Source organism: Lepidochelys kempii, chromosome 7, assembly GCF_965140285.1.
Source record: "Lepidochelys kempii isolate rLepKem1 chromosome 7, rLepKem1.hap1, whole genome shotgun sequence".
In the NCBI taxonomy this organism is placed as follows: Eukaryota; Metazoa; Chordata; order Testudines; family Cheloniidae; genus Lepidochelys; species Lepidochelys kempii.
This window is the reverse complement of record NC_136386.1, coordinates 57,521,330-57,539,920: the sequence shown is the minus strand read 5'-3', so window position 1 is coordinate 57,539,920 and position 18,591 is coordinate 57,521,330. Positions and strand designations below refer to the sequence as shown.

Genomic DNA, 18,591 nt, shown 5'->3' with positions numbered 1-18,591 from the left:
GAAGTCAGTAGGAGTTGTATGCAAAAAAAAAAAAATCTATGGCCATCTCTTGAAATTGTCCTCATGCAGCTGAGGCTCTGCAGAAAGATCTGTCTTCAAAACCATGTGGGTTTTGGATTCTCTAGTGTCTGGATCAGAATTTCTTAGGTTTTAGCCATCCCTTTTCAACAGCTGGGGCACTTAACTGGCCAGCTACCAAAGAGGAATATGAAGTGTGCTGTTTGCATTGATTTAAATGGGTGCTGATGTGTTCTTGTTTTGAAGAGTCAACCATCTTCCACTGAGGACTCCAAACCTTCATCTGATATACTTCCCAAAAACCAAAGAGGCCTATTCTCTGATGAAGAAGATTCTGAAGTAAGTGCAAAATACTCTTACATCTAAATGGAATTATAGGAGGCCTGGACCGCAACATGATTGCATTTCTACTGCCACGTTACCTAAAACCCATTCCTGTTGAGAGATGTCTCAAATCGTTGCTTAGCTCCAAGGAATGGGATCTCTGGTATGTGGTTCCCCCAAAAAACACTCTCTCCAGCAGGAGCAGTGTGTGTCTCCCAGCATTTTCCACCAATTTTAAAAATTCTTTTTTGCGTGCACACAGAGGCATGAGATGGAAGGTTAAATGAAGTAACAAGACAGGAAAGAGCATCTGACCCTTGTATTTGCTTCAGTATGTACAGGGGTCAGGCAAGCTCTTCAGTCCCTTTCTTCTTGCCTCCCAGCTTGGACCTGACCTGGAGCCTTCAGAGCAGACATGCCAATTTTTTCTGTTGAAAAAATGCAGAAATTGGGCTTGTTTTTGGCTCAATCAGCTTGTGAGTTGTTTGCTGGCTAGTTTTTGACTTGTAGCTCGTTGCTGCTTTTTTTTGATCGACTCCTGGCAAGCAGGGGCAAGGGGGGGAGAGAGTCAGGGGTGCACAGCAGGCCCATCATAGTCCCAGACTGCGCTCCGGGGGGATCTAGTCACATTGAGTGTTGGGGTTCTTAGGGATTGGCTTGTTTTGGCCTTGTTTTGAAATGGGATTAGCTTGATTTTTTGGCTTATTTTGAAAGTGCTTATTTACCACCTAAAAGTTGGCAACTGTGCTTCAGAGAGCTCCCAGGAGAAGTTGCATGCACTCAGTATCTCTGAATCGGGCAGAAGATATATTCAGTAGGGCCACCAAATCAGTGACCTTTTTTGTGAAAGTGTGGGCCTCTAGTTTAGGAGTGGTGAGAATCAGCCATCTTACTCCTCTTCAGCAGCACACCAGTCTCTTTTTGAATAAATGCAAAGTGCATATTATTTTCCTAGTTCTTAAACCCTTTTTCTCTCATCTCAAACTGTCTTGCTAAGTGACTGTGTTTGGTTCTATCAGGACTTGTTTTCATCGAGTCTAACAGGGAAGTCAAAGAGCACATCTCTACCGCCTAGCAAGTCAGCCACAAAAACCCCACTCTCCCTCTTTGACGATGAGGATGAAGAGGTAAGTGCCTCCCCAGCACTGGCTGCACTTTCTCTGTAGCCCACTCACTGGGCTCTGTGAGTAAGGTAAATCCGTTAAAAGGGTCACTGTTCACATGCCAGGGTTTAGTGCCATGCTGGCAAGTTTTACATATCTCCTCCTGTAACAGATTGAGCATAATGGCTGCTTGAGAAGGGGTATGGACAACCGTGATCTTTGATTTACTACTGTGTGCTCTTCTAGTCCCCTTCATCCCTGGAGCTCAAGCAGAGTCTGTATCCTCCTCACTTTGGAGGTGGGGAAGCTGAGGCTGAGGTGATTTGCTCAGGGTTACGTGGTCAGTGGTGGAGCTGGTGCCCTGTTCTCCAGGATATGCTGCCTCTCTAGTGGGTAATAACTATGGACAGGTTCACGGTATTCTTAATTTAGTGTGTCTTGTGATACTACCCCAAAGCCCCCATCCTAGGCACTGTACAAACACACAAGGAAGCATCACCCTCTGCTTTTCAAGAGCTTACAATCCATCTTTGGACACCCAGCCCCCAGAGCAAACTAGCCTGCCCCACAATCATCCCCTGACAGTGATGAGGTGTCAGCAGATTGTGGCAGGCCTGTGGCTTATGCAAATTCCAGAGCCCTCGTCTGAGAACACCCTGCCTCCAGCTCCCATTTTTTCCCATCTGGGACTGTTAGCAGAAGCTGCCCATTGCTTAGCAAGCCGTCCTACTGGGCATTCCTGATTTTGGGTTTTTTGCAAAGTTTCTAACCAGGAATCCAAGTTCAACTGGAAAAACTTTTAAGGGATTCTGTTTTTAACCCACTTCATAAGAGTCTTGCACATGGACAAGCGCCAAGTTCACCAGGTGTCTTTTTACATGTACGGTAGGCCACATGACTGTTGCAGATCAGGATCCTGGTCTCTTTCCCAGATGTAGCTGTGCTTTGACTTTGCTTGCCTGTCCTGTTGGAAAGAGTCCCTCCTCCATCCCTATTCTGCAGAGATGGCAGCTGTGTGTAGTGGTCTGCTAGGCTACAGCAGAGCTGCTGAGCAGTGGGTGCAGTAATGAGGTGGTGAACATATGGTGGTATCTCTGTACCCCTGTAGACAGAGAAATTTCTTGTGAGGCCAGGCTCAGAGAGGTGATGGGGGATCAGCTGGTAATGATCAGGATTCTCTCTTTCTCCAAGAATAAACATGAGTACATCTTTTGACTGTCAGAAAAACTTCCCTCCTTGTGAGGCTCTTTGAAATGAATGTACAGTGCATCTCCTAAAGCTCTGCCATAGACAGCCGGTTACAGCGTCTTAATCGGGAAGATGTGCACATGCCTAAACTGAGTATCCATGTGAACTTATTGATTGTAATGCTTGCCATCTTACACCATCTTCTTGCTGTCCTCTTCACTGACCCAGCAAACTTCGTATAGCCATAATTCACCACCACCCAGATCTGCCACTTTTAGCATGACAAGGCTAAGATGAGATGGTGTCTTAAGTGCCTGAGGGCTAATCTACAGTACCATGCTACATCAGTGCAGATGCATTGCTGTAGCGCATTGCTGAAGAGGTGCTATGCCGATGGGAGAGTGCTCTCCCGTCGGCATAATTACTCCACCTCAACGAGAGGCGGAAGCTATGTCGGTGGCAGAGCGTCTCCTGCTGACACAGCATGGTTTAGACACCGCTTTAAATCGATGTAACTCACGTCGCTCAGGTGGGTGGCTTTTCCACATCCTTCAGTGACATAACTTACATCATCTGAAGATGTAGTGTAGACAAGCCCCGAGTCCTGTTGGCGCTTGTGGTGACTTACAGCTACAAAGCTAGCTACTGTAGATGTGAGACAAGGGCTGTGTCCAACATGAGGATAGAAAATAAATGACAATGCAAAATAAACAACAATGGAAAGCGTATGTGCAAGCTGCAGTCAGTAGAGAATCTCTTCCAAAGTGGGGGCGTGGTCTTTAAAATATCCCTTTCAGATCCTAGGGTTAAAAGCCTGGTAGATGACGTTCTTAATCATGTTATAAATTGGAATTCCCCAGCTGAAACAGAAGTTGCAGAATAAAAGCCAAAGCCTGCAATGGGAAATTGACTTTAGGGGGACTGGGTGGGAGTCCTGGCTAGCAGATCCCATTGCAGGACCGGGTTCTTATCCTAGTTTGTCAAGTTGAAAGCGTTAATACTTACAGGCTTTTGGTCTGTAACTTCTCTACTGAACATCTATCTGTGGATGCCATGGCTGAGAACCATTTGCTCCATGGTACCTGAAGCTGTTCTCCTTTTGAAATAGGTTTTGGTGGAAGTATTTATATTTCCTTAACCAGTTGAATGTAGCTCAGCCAAGAAACAGATGTTGCTCGGAACCTGAGTGCCGATGCCCACCAAGTACCAGGCAGAGTTACCTTTCTTGGCTTTAATATTTTTTAGGATCTGTTTGGTACTGCACCTGCTAAGAAGCAACAGTCAAAACCGCCCCAGGAGAAAGCAAAACAATCGGAGTCCCTCAAAAAAGCCTCTGGTTCGTTGTTCAGCAGTGATGAAGAGGTACTGTAGAGCGAGATGCTTTTTAAAGGGGGATAGTGGGCTTACAGCTCTCCACAAGGTGAAATGTTCAATAGAGCATTCACTCCATTGCACTTGAGTGTGGACTGTTAAGTGCCTGGGCTGTGTCTACAATGCTCCTTCCAGCTGTTGCGGTATATCTGTGCGGCTGGTGGAGTTCTTTAGCTGCATGCACAATGGGACTAGCTGGCAGAAGTACCATGGGCTGGGGAAAGTTGCTGGCGGTAGGCTATAAGTGTCTAACAGAAAATTGCACAGCAGCCTCCTGCCAAGAAGGGTGACTTACAGCTGACCTACAAAAGAGGAAAAAAGAGCATGAGCTCCTTTACTACTAATGTGTATAAAGAGGGCCTGAAAGTTTTGGGGTAATCAGGGTTTATTTAGAAATATGGAGGAATTGGAAAACAAGATTTTACCCATCTCTGTTGGGAGTGCTAGTTGGATAACTCAGGTACGGGGGTTGGGGGCTCTCCCAACCCTTAATTAAAGAGTTGGAGGGTGTTGAATCCTTAATCAGGATTTGTAGCCAGGTACTTGAGTTAATGAAGTGTCAGCATGAGCCACTTAAAAGGAACTTTACTGTGTGAATAAAACTCGCATTCCTGCTTAATTAATCATAAGAACGGTCATACTGGGTCAGACCAAAGGTACTAGCCCAGTATCCTGTCTTCCAACAGTGGCCAATACCAGGTGTCCCAGAGGGAATGAACAGAGCAGGTAATCATCAAGTGATCCGTCCCCTGTCGCTCGTTCCCAGCTTCTGACAAAGAGAGGCTAGGGAGACCATCCCTGCCCATCCTGGCTAATAGCCATTGATGGACCTATCCTCCATGAACTCATCTAGTTCTTTTTTTGAACCTTTTTATATTTCACTGCTGCTTTAGTGTCTGTCATAAAACTACTGGCTTTCTAGGTAACCTACAGTGTGCTTTTTTTAAGGTAGATGAGATATGAATATCAAATGTAAAAATCAAGGCTGAATTTTTAAAAAAAAGCCTTTGTCATTTTTTTAATACATCATAAGTAGGAAAGGGATGCTGTGGTCTTCCATCTGCAGACCACCTGTAACACAGGGATAAAGAGACACACTGTAAGCATGAAAACGGAAAATATTTCTGGGATTTGCAGTATTCCGTATTAATGTAAATTCTGACTTCTCACTTAGATAAAATGTCAATATGTAAATAGCCTTGTTGCAGAAAGAGACAGGTTATGCCATTGCTCTGTTAACCTAGCCTTTCAGAAAACTGTCTTCAGCCAACCAGTTTTAACAGCAGAGGCGTACATTTAGCCTTGCTCTTCCCATCTCAGCACATTGACCTCCAATTGAGGCATGAACATAAGTCTAGTTGGGCCATTTAAGAGTTAACACTCTATTTAGTGTGGTCAATTATTTTGTTAACCCAAGAGAAAAAACTGCCTTAATATTACAGTTAGAAGTCAGGAAATGAGGCAGCATTGTTACTAATATTATTTCGGGACACTGCATAGTGTGTATTTCCACACATCTCTAACTGTCTAATCATCAAAGTGTTATGGGCCAAATTCTCAAAGAGCAAGCTTCTTCCTTCTGTGGCTGCATAACATTCACTCACAAAACCAGCTTCAGGGACAGATCTCAGATGCTAATACTCATTTACACCTGCAACTCATTTAGCACCTGCTAAATGGGAGCCAGACCTATGTCCTGAAAGCTTATGCAGTGGGGGTTAATAACATCATCATTTTCTGGCCTGGTGTTGCATTGATGTTTGTATTTAATGCATAGATGTAAGAACAGCCCATGTCTTCAAAGGAACAAGCACTGATTGTAGTATGCTGACTAAGGTAGAAGAGGTGAGGAAATGGCTGAAATGACCTGCAGGAAATAGGCTTGTAAGAAAATAATGCCTATTTTTTTTTTTAGGACCACTGGAATGTCAGCAAGCCGGCTAAACCAATTTCCGAAGACATCCGAAAGGGGGAACCTGCAAAACCTGTCAGTGCAGTCGATCCAGCTAACGTTGTGAAAAAGACCAGCCTCTTTGAGGAGGATGAAGAGGAGGAGGATTTATTTGCAATCACTAAAGACAGGTGAAAAATCTTGACAGCGGAGCAGCAGGTTTCTCTCCAATTTCTTGGAGCAGGCTTACCTGTTTCAATAGCTTGTCACGGGTATTATGGGATTCCCATCCTGAAATAGCACAATGCCTTCATTTTCCCAGGAGGCTGAGATGCTGTCAAGTAATCTTAAAATCATTGTCTTCTGCTGTGCATTTCTGATATTCCGCTGTTACACTGATGAACCGGTAGGCTGCACTGGCCGAATGTTGATTTCCACGTGGAGATTAAGGTGTTGGTTTAGACCCTGGTTTACCATGACCTTGTGGTGCCGCCATAGCTGGGATCACCGTAGGCAACTAAGCTGGAGGAGCCTCTTTAAAGGGAGAGGGCTGCTGACAGGGCAGTCACATTACTCTTGACTCTGGAGCTCCCCATCCTCTCCTGGGACCAAAATAGCTCAGATCGGTTTGCCTGCAGGGCACATGGCAAAGCTCACCTGTTCTCAGGTTGTCATGGAGTGTTGGATCTGGTAGGACAGGTGGGGAATTCATTTTTGTTTGGTTAGATGGATGGAGATCAATCTTTTTGCTGCTAATTTTTGCAAGGGTTTATTAATTTTGTGTAAATATCTTCACAAACAGAAGTGCAGCCTTGGATGTTTCATGTTGCTTCATGGGCGCAGGGTGGTAATTTTGGGGAATATCCAGCTTGCTACCACTTTACTTACGAAAATGTTTGAATTTTGAAAACTTCAGATTTAAGGCTAAAAGTCTAATCATCTGAAAGGATCTAAGAAAAGTGCATTGTTTGAGATGCACGATGAGTAAATAATTCTCCTCCTGTTTAAAACGTTGCAGTCATCCAATCAGGAAGCGGAATTGATATCAAGTGAGTTAGGTGACTGACTTGCACACCAGAAATAGCAGTCAGTGACCTTGATAGTCTATAAACCAGAGGTGGGCAAACTATAGCCCGGGGGCCACATCTGGCCCATGGGACCGTCCTGACTGGCCCCTGAGCTCCTGGTCCGGGAGGCTGACCCCCCAGCCCCTCCCCTACTGTTCCCCCTCTCTCGCAGCCATGCCGCCGCCCAGGCAGCGTGCTGGGCTGCCGCTCATGCAGGGCAGCGCGTCTGGCTCCAGCTGGGCTGCGTGGCAGCCAGACATGCCGCTCTGAGCGGCATGGTAAGGGGGCCGGGGGGTTGGATAAGGGGCAGGAAGTCCCAGGGGGAAGTCAGGGTACGGGGCCGGGGGGAGGGGGGTTGAACAAGGGGTGGGGTCCTGGGGGGGGCGCGGTGGATGGGTCGGGGGTTTTGAGGGGGCGGGAAGTGGGAGGGGGTGGATAGGGGGCAGGGGCCAGGCTATTTGGGGAGGCACAGCCTTCCCTACCCAGCCCTCCATACAGTTTCACACCCCGATGTGGCCCTCAGGCCAAAAAGTTTGCCCACCCCTGCTATAAACTGTGCTGCTGATGCTTAAGAGTGACATATGGATTTGCAGAATCCAGGATGGATTTATGGACAGGACTAAGGTCATACTGAGTTATTAGACTAGCTGTAATGCCCCAGTGGCGAGAACCCCATGTTCTTGTGAGACAATTCATAGATTCCAAGGCCAGAAGGGACTGATGCAATCATCTAGTCTGACTTGCTGTGTAGCACTGGTCATAGAACTTCCCCAAAATAATTCCTAGAGCAGATAGTTTAGAAAAACATGCAGCCTTGATTTAAAAATTGTCAGTGATGGAGAATCCACCACAACCTTGGTAAATTGTTTCAATGGTTAATCACTCTCTCAGTTAAAAATTTACACCTTCTTTCCAGTGTGAATTTGTCTAGCTTCAACTTCCAGCCGTTGGATTGTGTTAGACCTTTCTCTGCTAGATTGAAGAGCCCATTATTAAATATTTGATCCCCATATAGGTACTTATAGACTGTAACAAGTCACCCCTTAACCTTCTTTTTGTTAAGCTAGATAGACTCAAAGAGCTCAAACACTGTATGACATTGTCTAATCCTTTCATCATTCTTGTGGCTCTTCTCTGAACCCTCTCCAATATTTTGAAGTGCTCTATTCTTTCTGTAAATACAAAAGCAAAGTCCCAGTGATCGTGCTGAATTAAGGTTTTTGGTCAGTGTTTTTCAGCAGTGTATACAGAATTTTATTCCTGGAGTTCACCCTCTACTAAGTAGCATGTTGGGCCTCTTTCCCCACACAGTCCTGCCACAAGGATCCCGACTCAAGTGAGGGGAGCATGTCGTCTTGGAGGCCACAATCCTATCTGAGTTCCACTCCAGTAGTGATGCTGCTTTGCTTGTTCTTTTAATCGCGTTTATTACAGTAGTGCCTAAGGGCCAACCAAAACTGGGGCCCTGTTGTGCTTGGTGCTGTACACTGAATCGTAGACAGCCTCTGCCCCTAAATGCTTACAGGCTAAATAGGCAAGACAGATGCAGGGAGTGGGAAAGGGTGTATGTGTCACCTTCACGTAAAGAGGTGAGACTCTAGTGCTACTGAGGTTAGGAATGGAAGCAACCTATGGACTGAGGATGGAGGCAAGGTTTCCTGCCAGACTGGAGTAGCAGTCCTGGGACTCCGTAGCTTAGAGAAAACCTGGCCCTGATCATACTTTGTTCAGACTTTGTGTTCTTCTATACCATGTCCCTAAAGAGGACAGTCTAAACAATACCATTTGACCAGTTAAACATGTCTCCTGTGCATGGATTTCTCTCTCCAGTCAGAGGAAGCACCAGAAGGCTTCTCTTCTGTTTGAAGAAGATGCTGTTAATGGAGGACCGCTCTTCAGCTCCCAGCCAACACGTCTTCCTTCAGCAGCTAAAGCCACAGCGGTACCTCCTTTTCCTGCTTAACCCCAAAGCAGATGATTTACCAAATGGCACTGTTTGTAGCAAGGCAGGCTTCTCCATAACACACTAACCAGGGCCTTTAGGTTAGATGAGTTCCAACAAATTTATAATAGGTTTAAGGTGATTGGAATTTTGGGCTTAAAACTATTTGGCTTCATTAGGTTAAAATTATACTCTGAAATGGAGTCTGAATTCTGCCTTTGCTGGGGCTGGGCCTGGGCCTGCTCAGACTGTGCTGTGTGAGTATTACTGAAGAGTTTTGAGAACGGTCTTGGAGATGAAATTCTGGTCCTATTGAAATAAATGGCAAAGTTTCCATTGACTTCAGTAGGTGCAGGATTTTCCCCTGTGTCAGACCCACCAAACTCTGATTCTCCACTTGTGGCTATAGTTCTCCCCAGCTCCCCTCCGTAGGGGTTTCTGATATCACCCAGGTTCCTATCATCCCGGCCTGGTGTGCTGATTTTAGTAATAAACACTCTGCCACCATATCTGTAGTGCCAACCTCAAAACACTGCTCTGAATAGCTACCATAGAATCTAGTCTGGCCTGCCACATAACAGCTCCTAAACCTCTCCTTTTCCCAAGCCCACTTGCCATGTGTGGACCACAGGCTTCTCCCATCTGTTGAGCCACTGGGAACAGGGGAAGCCCTGTTTACCTATCTGCTGTCCCCACTCTCTCATGGATACATATAAAAGGCCTGTATCTATGTGTGTGCTTATGTGCCAGATCTCCGTGTGTGAGTAGTAACATCCTTTCATTTCCCAGGAAAAAACAAAATTGCCTCCAGCACCACCTTCGTTATTTGATGAAGAGAAGGAAAAAGAGGATCTGCTTGACACATCAAAGACTAAACTGGTAGAAGAGAAGTCAGGACATTCAGAGGAGCATAGAGCAGTTCCTGTGACTGGAGGAAGAGCGGCTGCAGGGCAGCAGAAAAAGGAAAAGGTAAGAGATACTCTTTTAGTTAGAGATTTGACAAATGTTCCCTTAATCTCTTTAACAGTGCATTTCGTAGAATTCTTTGAACAGCCTCTAGATGTTCTATGCTTAGCAGTAGTGACCCTGTTTCAAAATCAAGGGTGCAACCCCATTGGTTGGCCACCAAAATCATGCTTGGACCAAAATGACAAACTGAATAATTCCTGTTTTTAAAAACATTTCCAGTTGAGTCATACAGAGAAATGCCTCTCAGTATGCAAAACATCAGTCTCACACAGGTGCAGTATTCCTTTCCAACTGTGAACTGGACGAGCTGCCTTAGCCTGTGTGCGCACGCACGCTCTCTCTCTCTGCAACAAACTCAGGAACTGTTGTGATGCTACTGAAACATCCTATTTACATGCAACACACTAGTGTGCCCATGGGACTATAGACCTGCTAAAACCATGAGAGTTTCTGCTTTTGGCAGCAATATTTGCTAACTGAAATTGTCTTAAGTGTAATGTTGGAAAGGGTCAGCCAAATGTAGGCTAACTCCCAGGTACTAAATTGCTCAATGAATGTTGTGAGAATTACTGGGCAATGACTTTCTAGGTACTTAGTTTGTTAGCAGCATTATGTGCTTGTAGAATACTACTCTGAGCACATCTAGCAGTCATGTAGTGCTTTCCGCTTCAGAGGAGCCCAAACCGTTTAGCAAACTAGCAGCACAACTATTGACAAGCAGCCATCTCTGGAGTGGAGCAGAAGCAGCCAGGCTAAAAAACCCCAAACAAACCCTGATGCACAACATGCTGAACAACAGGACTAGGGTGCAGGGTACTAATGCAGACCTGTGCACTTCTGCAGGAGGGCCATCAGATCTGTGATACCCTCAAGTCAGGGGTCTGCAACCTATGGCACATGTGCCAAGCACGGCACGCGAGCCAATTTTTAATGGTACGCTGCTGTCTGCCGGACCCGGGCAGACAGCAGCGTGCCACTAAAAATCCTGCCTAGCCCAGCCTGCTCTTTTCCACCTCCCGCCCACCGCGCTTTCCTTGCAGGGCAGGCAAGCTTCCCCCTCCCCCCGCCTCTACCCCCAGCATGCTGGGTTCCTGCCCCTCCTCCCCTCCCTCCCTGCAGCTGACGGCCCTTGCTATGGAGGGGGAGAGGTACAAGCGGAACCGCAGTGCCTCTCTCTGCGCCGGGGACCTTGGGGAAGGGGAGTGGAATCAGGGCATATCCCCTCCAGCCCCCTGCTGTGAGCCACTCAGGGCAGGGGGCTGGGAGCACTCCCACGACCCCAGCCCACACCCCCAGCCCTCTGCTCTGACCCCTGCACCCCCAGCGCAACCCCAGCTCCCCCACACCCTATGCCCTGACTCTTGCACGCCCCACATCCCCACTCCCACCCTGAGCACCAAACGGGAGCTCCTGCACCCCCCACCCCCGCCATTCCTACCTGCACCCCTCGCACCAAATGGGAGCTGCTTAGGTAAGCGCTCCACACCCAAACTTCCTGCCCCAACCCTGAGCCCCCTCCCTCATTCTAGCTCCTGGCAGACCCTGCACCCCAAGCCCTGTTCTCAGCACATTCCCACTCTCATCTCAGTGGAGAGAGAGAAAGAGAATGGCTAGAACCAGGGAGAAGGTAGGTACCCACTCTATGTGGGCAGGCCGGGATCCCAGACCGGCAGCAGGCTGAGCCGCTCAGCCCACTGCCAGTCTGGCGTTCTGGCTGCTGGCCTCTTGCCAGCCAGGGATCCCGGGCACAGGCCCTGCTCAGCCCACTGCTGGCTTATGTGGGCAGGCTGGCAATGGGCTGAGCGGGCCGGTGGCATAGGATCAGCATTTTAATTTAATTTTAAATGAAGCTGCTTAAACATTTTGAAAACCTTGTTTACATACGACAGTAGTTTAGTTATATAATATATAGACTTATAGAGAGAGACCTTCTAAAAACGTTAATGTATTATTGGCATGCGAAACCTTAAATTAAAGTGAATAAATGAAGACTCGGCACACTGCTTCTAAAAGGTTGCTGACCCCTGCCTCCAGTAATGCATATGGCACTCCTGTTTATCTGCCTGGGAAGGATGGGTGCTTTTAGCTGTTTGCCATGTTACTGGATCCCAGAGTTCTGGACACATCAAACATCCAAACCAAGATAATCGAGCAAAACAGCACCTGATTCCAGTCCCTGTTTTTTGTTTTTACAGTTGGAGCCTTTCGCGGCATCGTCTTTGGAGCCGATCAGTAATTTGGATCTGTTCTCGGCCTCTCCACCACCGTTGGAGAAGGAAGCCAAAACCAGGACTAAGAATGTGCTGAGCTTGTTTGAAGAGGAGGAAGAGGAGAAAATGGAAGATCAAGATGTCAGTAAGATTGAGCGGAAAGAAATAAGAAAGGTGAGCAAAGAGCAAACTGGCTCTCTGGCTTGCCTGCAGATCTAGTCTTCCTCTGACCCCCTCTCCTTGCAATGTTCCTGCCCCTTTGTCTCACCTGCTGTCTAGAACAGCTGTTCTGTGTTTCTGCTTCATCAGCTCTTCCCGATCCTGTCTGAAACCAGCTTTACTTGGTTGCCTGTTCCTCTGGATCTCTCTTCTCTGATCAAGCTCTCTGTAACTAGCTCTAACTCTTCAGTGTGTTTCTAGGGGATGCTGTGTTTGTGTGTGTGTCTGATACTACCTGCCTGGGGTTGGCCTGGCACATAAGTCCAGAGCTCAGATCCTGAGCTAGCTCTAATATTGCTGTGGTGGGAGGGGCTGGGAATGCAGAGGTGCTTCTGATACCTCCCTTCACCATTCCCTCCCCTCCTCACATTGGAGCAGGTGGATCTAACAGGAGCCATTTCCCATTATGAAAGGGGAGCTTAGCTCTGAGCCGTCCATATATAAATGGTATTTGAACCCTTAGGGCCCTTTATGCCTCCCCAGGACAAACTAGTGTAACTCTCACCTCTGTGCCAGTGAGCCCGACCTGGTATTTCCACCACTACCCTCTGGCGGGTGTTGCACCAAGGGACAGGAGAGCACAGTGTTCCTTTCTGCCGACGCACTATAGGAGCTCTGCTGAGGCGAGGCCGGCCTGCTGACACCCTGAATCAGCCCACCTCACCACTCCCCCTTTCCAGCAAACGCTGCAGCATTCCTCACATTCCATCGCCAGGCGCTGTGGGGCTGAACCCAGTGCACTGTGTACGCTAATGTTTTTTAATACAGAACTACAATTAGGAGAACTTGTGAACAACTTCATTCATTTGAATGCAGCGGGCCCCCTAAATGCTAATAAGTCTGAGTTCTGTCAGATGGGATGGGCAGCAATTTCTAGAGCTGATGGCTCCTGATTGAAAGAACTCTGCCTCTAGCATCCACCTGTTTGAAACCAGGTGGCTGTTGGCCTGAGCATCTCTGCTGATTGCTGCTATAGGGCATTCCAAGTACACAGGATATATTGCGAGGTACTTGATGCGCTCTCCAGCCGACCGGGGCACATAATAAATTTTTTTCGGTTCACTGGCAGTTTTGAAAAGTTGGATGGAAATTTTGTTTTTGTTTCAACCCCCAAAATGTTGTTTAGGCTTTCAGGCAGCTTGAGAAAAGCAAGCAAAGGATTCAAGAAACAAGGTGTGGTGGCTGGTCTTGGTTATGAGCTATAGCCCAGTGGTTAGGGTAGTGAGCTAGCCTGTGGGAGGTCCAGATTCAGTTCTCCTCTGTCTGATGGGGAGAAGGGATTTGAGTTTGGGTCTCTCCCTTGGCAGGAGAATGCTGTAAACTATGGGATATTCTGATGTGGGATCCCGCATCTCTCCTGTAGAAAAGCTTTTATAAATAAATAAACTCAACTGTAAATAAGCCCCGTCGTTTTCAGTTTAAACTGATTTTTACCGAAAAATCCTGGGTTTTACGAAAAATTTTCCCCAACGTTAACCCTACTTTTGTATCATTCAAATAGGTAAAAAATAACTTGTTTTATTAGGAAAATACAATACATTGGATGAGAGAGATGTATTACGATAATACGTTAGTCTGTGTGTGTGTGTGTGTATGCAAAGCTATATTAGTCTAGAAGATACAAGAAATGAACAGGTGCACACACAAGCTCTGAAGTGCGTGCTCATCTGAATGTACTAATGAATCCCACGTACACATTTCAAACTGTTAGCAGATAATGGTTTAAAGATCTGACACACTAAAATGGGAAGAAAATGAAAATCTGTTTACATTTCAGAACACAAAGTATTCAAAAGTTTAAAAAAAAAAAAAGGAGAAAAGGAGGAAGTTCAGCATCTGTGCTGCAAATGGTGTGGGCCAATTATTAAATGTAACTATTTATAGGCTAATAGTTCTAAGTCTACAACAGTAAATTGTTTGCCCAAATGAAAAGTTTTATTTGGGGATTAGAGATATATTGTTTTCTTAAACTCAGAGGTGGCATTGTGTTTTGAGTTCTGTTTTAGTTCTGCAGCAAACCACACTGAAATTCCATTCATCAAAGCATTAATCTACTTTTTCCCCATATCCTTCCATCCACTAAAATAAACCCAATATTTACCCAGAAAAATTAATTTTTCACTAATTTTTCACTTGCTTTTGTTGTTGTAAACACCAATAAATTGCTGGAGAAAAATAAATTTAAAATAAAACCAGAAAACAAAGGACCCTAACTATAAATGAATTACTGAATAGTCACTGGAGCGGGGACTTAACCTTGAGTCTCCCATATCATAGGTGAGTGCCCTAACCACTGGGCTATAGAGGAATTCACATTGGGTTTCTGTGCCTCGATGACTGTGGAATTGTAGGGCTGGAAGGAACCTTGCAGAGTCATCAAGTTCAACCCCCTGCGCTGAGCCAGAACCAAGTAAACCTAGACCATCCCGGACAGGTGTTTGTCCAGCCTGTTCTTAACAACTTCCAGTGATGGGGATTCCACAACCTCCTTGGAAGCCTCTTCCAGAGCTTAACTTCCCCTAGAGTTGGACAGTTTTTCTGACTATGAATTGCTCCATGGTTTGCGCTCATAGCATTGATGAAGTAATTTGCAGTGGGTGTGTTCATGTTGGTGTCTGAATCTGCCTTCTGGAGCCTAGCCCCCACCTCTGTTTTACATCAATAAGTGAATGCTGAAATTGACATCTGTTAGACTTCCCATTGCTGAGGGCTTGTCTTAACAGGTGAGTTGCAGTGTTAAACTGGTATTTAAATCAGTTTGATTAAACTAGCACAAACCTCTGTGTGAACGCTTAGATATAAGCCAGGGTTAAATATTTTTATTTCCTTGTGTGCTGCAGGGGGTTTAGTGTTTAGTTGAGTTGATTTGATTAGTTAAAACTGTACAACTCTGCTGTGTGTATAAAGGCCAGCCTGGCTTGTATTGCAAACCCACTTCATTAGTGTACAAGTGTGATACTGTGCACAAACTGTTAGTGGGTTTTGTAACTGTGTGTGTGGGGGTTTTTCTCCCCTTCCCACAGCCCGCTGAGAAAAGCTCTCATTCCAAAAGCACTGGAGTGTTTCAGGACGAGGAACTTCTCTTCAGTCACAAGCTACAGAAAGACAATGATCCTGATGTTGATCTCTTTGCCAGGTCCAAGAAATCAGGGGTGAGTTCAAAGCCGTGTTCTGAACCTGCTGTTTAAAAATAGATTATTTGAAATGTACTAATTGTAACATTGCTCTGATGTCCCTTACTCGGGTGTTCTGGATAAGGTCGCTGACCGCCAGAAATGATAGAGTAAATGTGGGTGCAGTAATCTGCAGCTAGAAATGTGGCTTTGACCTATGTGGCATTCTGTCTTTATTTCAGTCTGCAAAACTCCGTATGAAGCTGTCATCTGCAGGAGGGCTCTTTGGAGATGATGATGAGGATGATCTCTTCAGTATTGCTAAAGCAAAGCCTCCGGTACTTGCCTTTTTATTATAAATGACTTCTTTAAAAGATGTAGAAAAAAGGTGTGTGTGAGGGGTGGGGTAACAGATTTCCAAGTGAAATCAGTTGCGTTTAGAGTAGAAACTTGTTAAAGTGACTCTCTTCAGTTAGTGGAACCTTGCTCAACAGACCTGTTCCCTGTGTGTATTCAGGTTCACATCATTTGATTTTAATGACAAATGTATCTTTTTATTGCTTGATATTTTTTTTTTGTTTTTTTTAACTTCTGCTGAGTCACCAAAGCTACAGGAGAATGAGTTGGACTCTTTCTCCTTGTGCATCACCAATTAAACTGGCTGTTTCAACTGGTCAGAGTTGTGCAAAATCACTGGGGGCAGTAGGGTTGCCCTTGTGTCGCTGAGATCCTGGCGTGTTCTGTAGAACCTTTACAAAGGTGATGCTGTGGGAGATGGCAAGAACTCCAGCCTTGCTCTCTGATTCCCGGGCAGGTTTGCACAGATGACCGTTCACAAGGGGGTTTAATAAGCTGAGCCCACTTGATATGGAAAGTAGAGTTAATAAACATGGACGCCCACAATGCTGCCACTTAGTCGCCTTTTATCCTAGAACTGCACTTGCCATAAAACAGCCTATGCACTATTTTGAATTACCGTGCTATGGTTAGAATTTATTTTTTCCTAGAGCCACTGACTTTGGTTGGGGAAACTAATCAAAATCTGGAACTGACTAGACTTCTTTGATAGTCTAGAAATTCAGCAGAAGGAGGATGAGCAGGGGGTTGGACTAGATGACCTCCTGACGTCCCTTCCAACCCTGATAGTCTAGGATTCTAATCCCTCCCTTCCTATCTTCCTCACAGTTAATTATTGTGTATTTTAAAATACTAACCCTCTTTTTCTACAGGGGTGTGTGTGTGTGTGTGTGTGTACACAGAGAATCTGTAGTTATATGAAACATGCACAAGGAGATGTTACGGATGAGCTAACAATCTTTACATTAAGATGACTTTGTGGGGGAGAAAGGGGATGAGTTATATGAGCTCTTCCAGCCCTACAGTTCCATGATCAACCGTCACACTCTCTGACTTCTGTATATTTGACTGGCAAATTAGTTGAGTTCCATTCCCCTTGCTCTGAAGAATTCACACTGTATAGAGCTCATATTTACCTGATGTTTGGTTTATCGACAACTCCATTAACAACTGTCAATCATAAACCTTTCCCAAGCTTCCTCTGCAAGCATGACTCTGCCTCGGCTTTTCCCTGTAGGACTTCTCTGTCCCAGACCTTAGTTCTTTTAGTCCAGAGATCCAATTCTTGTTACCTGCTTGGACCTAAGAGATTCATTTGCTAGGATAATTTGCTAGTAGTTATCTTTGTGCATGACTCAGAAGAACCCTCCTCCCCCGCAATAATGTCCTTGGAAAGCTTTTGCAGCTTGGCTTAATGTAAGGCCTTAGGTTGGTTTCAATGACAAACTCCAGGCACGTCATTTAGGGACCAATCAGGGATGGCATGGTCTACAGCATAAGCAGCAGCAGACAAGCAGGGTTCAGGATGGCCTCTGTTAAACTCTGAGCAGTTCAGAATGCATTTGCTAACTTTAAGTATTCTTAGGCTTTAAAATATACTGAACCCGTTTTTCTTTCTTTAATCTTATTTTACGTCTCAGTCCATGAAACGAGCTAAGCTGTAAAATCAGTAAGAACATTCCCAACTTTCAAGTGATATAAAGTTGGCAAACTTATTTGGAAAAGGGTGCGCTGAACTAATAATCACACCTAGGGTCGTGTTTACCAAAATTATGAGCATTTGGCACTTTATCAACTCTTTTTGAAACCAAGCAAAGAGCCAGTCCTCGGAGAGGGTGTGCGTATTTAAAGCCCCAAACCTCAGCCCTTCTTCCTGCTGCCTTATATGTGAGGGATTTATGTTATGTTAGGAGTTAGCTTTTCGTCAAGCTAGAAAAACTTGACTGGAATTTAGAAGGTGCGGGAAGGGATAGACAGCATGCGGAAAACTATAGTTTTTTACCTGACCATAAAAGAAAATGATGATATAAAATATTTTTGCAGACTCATTTTAAAAAAAAAATTCTAATTTCAGAAAGTAGCAGAAAAGAAAACAGTAGTGAAAAAGGACAGCTCTGGCCCTTCTACGGAGAGCAGTAAGGGTCTGCAGAATATGCTGAGTGCCAAACAAGATGAGGGACCTAAACCAGAAACCACTGAGGTAAGCATCTAAGATCAATGGTTCAAACAAAGCAAGCAGAAGAGGGTTTGTTGGTTTTGTTGTTAGTGTAAACTGATAAGGGAGACTGACTGTTTGCCTCGTCTGTGGCATAGCAGCATGATCTGCTGTAACTCATAAAGATTACATTTAATACTGTACTTGGGAAAACTAGAGCAGCAGTTCCCTTTCCTAAAAGGTTGAGGCATTCTCTGTCATTGGGTTTAAAATGCTGTTGAATCAGAACAGTAGTGTATTACACCTGCTTAGCCCTGGGCTACATGAATACGCCAGGTGCAGGGCAATGGAGAATTGGGCCCATTGACTTAATGATTTAGTGAAAAATGAAGATTTATTGACCCTTCCTCTCCCGCTTGCATTTTCTTTAAATAAATAAATCTCAGTTTCTCTCATGGACGTGAGCTTTAAAGTGTGGTTAGGGTAAGAAGAGACTCTTGCCCAATGACACTTGCATCCTTCCCCTGTGTTCAGCACCCTGTCTTGAATTTTATTGTCCGCTAATAAGACTCCTACTCTTGTTGGTCCTGCAGAGCCAACGCAGCTCAGAGAGGCAGCTGGATTGTGTTCTGGCTTGTGCCGCAACAGAATTATCAATTAGATT

General features: G+C 45.4%; 1 protein-coding gene across 7 annotated transcripts in view; it reads left to right on the top strand.

The window, feature by feature from the left end:
* LOC140914646 (WASH complex subunit 2C) overlaps positions 1 to 18,591 on the top strand; it is a 53,897-nt gene that overhangs the window by 21,338 nt on the left and 13,968 nt on the right. For 6 of the 7 annotated variants that reach the window (XM_073353009.2, XM_073353006.2, XM_073353011.2 and 3 more), the window contains 10 exons: positions 265 to 357; positions 1,362 to 1,469; positions 3,879 to 3,995; positions 5,920 to 6,086; positions 8,793 to 8,904; positions 9,694 to 9,873; positions 12,069 to 12,257; positions 15,326 to 15,454; positions 15,658 to 15,753; positions 17,847 to 17,972. In XM_073353009.2, coding sequence (XP_073209110.1) covers positions 265 to 357; positions 1,362 to 1,469; positions 3,879 to 3,995; positions 5,920 to 6,086; positions 8,793 to 8,904; positions 9,694 to 9,873; positions 12,069 to 12,257; positions 15,326 to 15,454; positions 15,658 to 15,753; positions 17,847 to 17,972 — 1,317 coding nt within the window. The remainder of the gene's footprint in view (positions 1 to 264; positions 358 to 1,361; positions 1,470 to 3,878; positions 3,996 to 5,919; positions 6,087 to 8,792; positions 8,905 to 9,693; positions 9,874 to 12,068; positions 12,258 to 15,325; positions 15,455 to 15,657; positions 15,754 to 17,846; positions 17,973 to 18,591) is intronic. The other variant, XM_073353008.2, reaches the window with a different exon arrangement.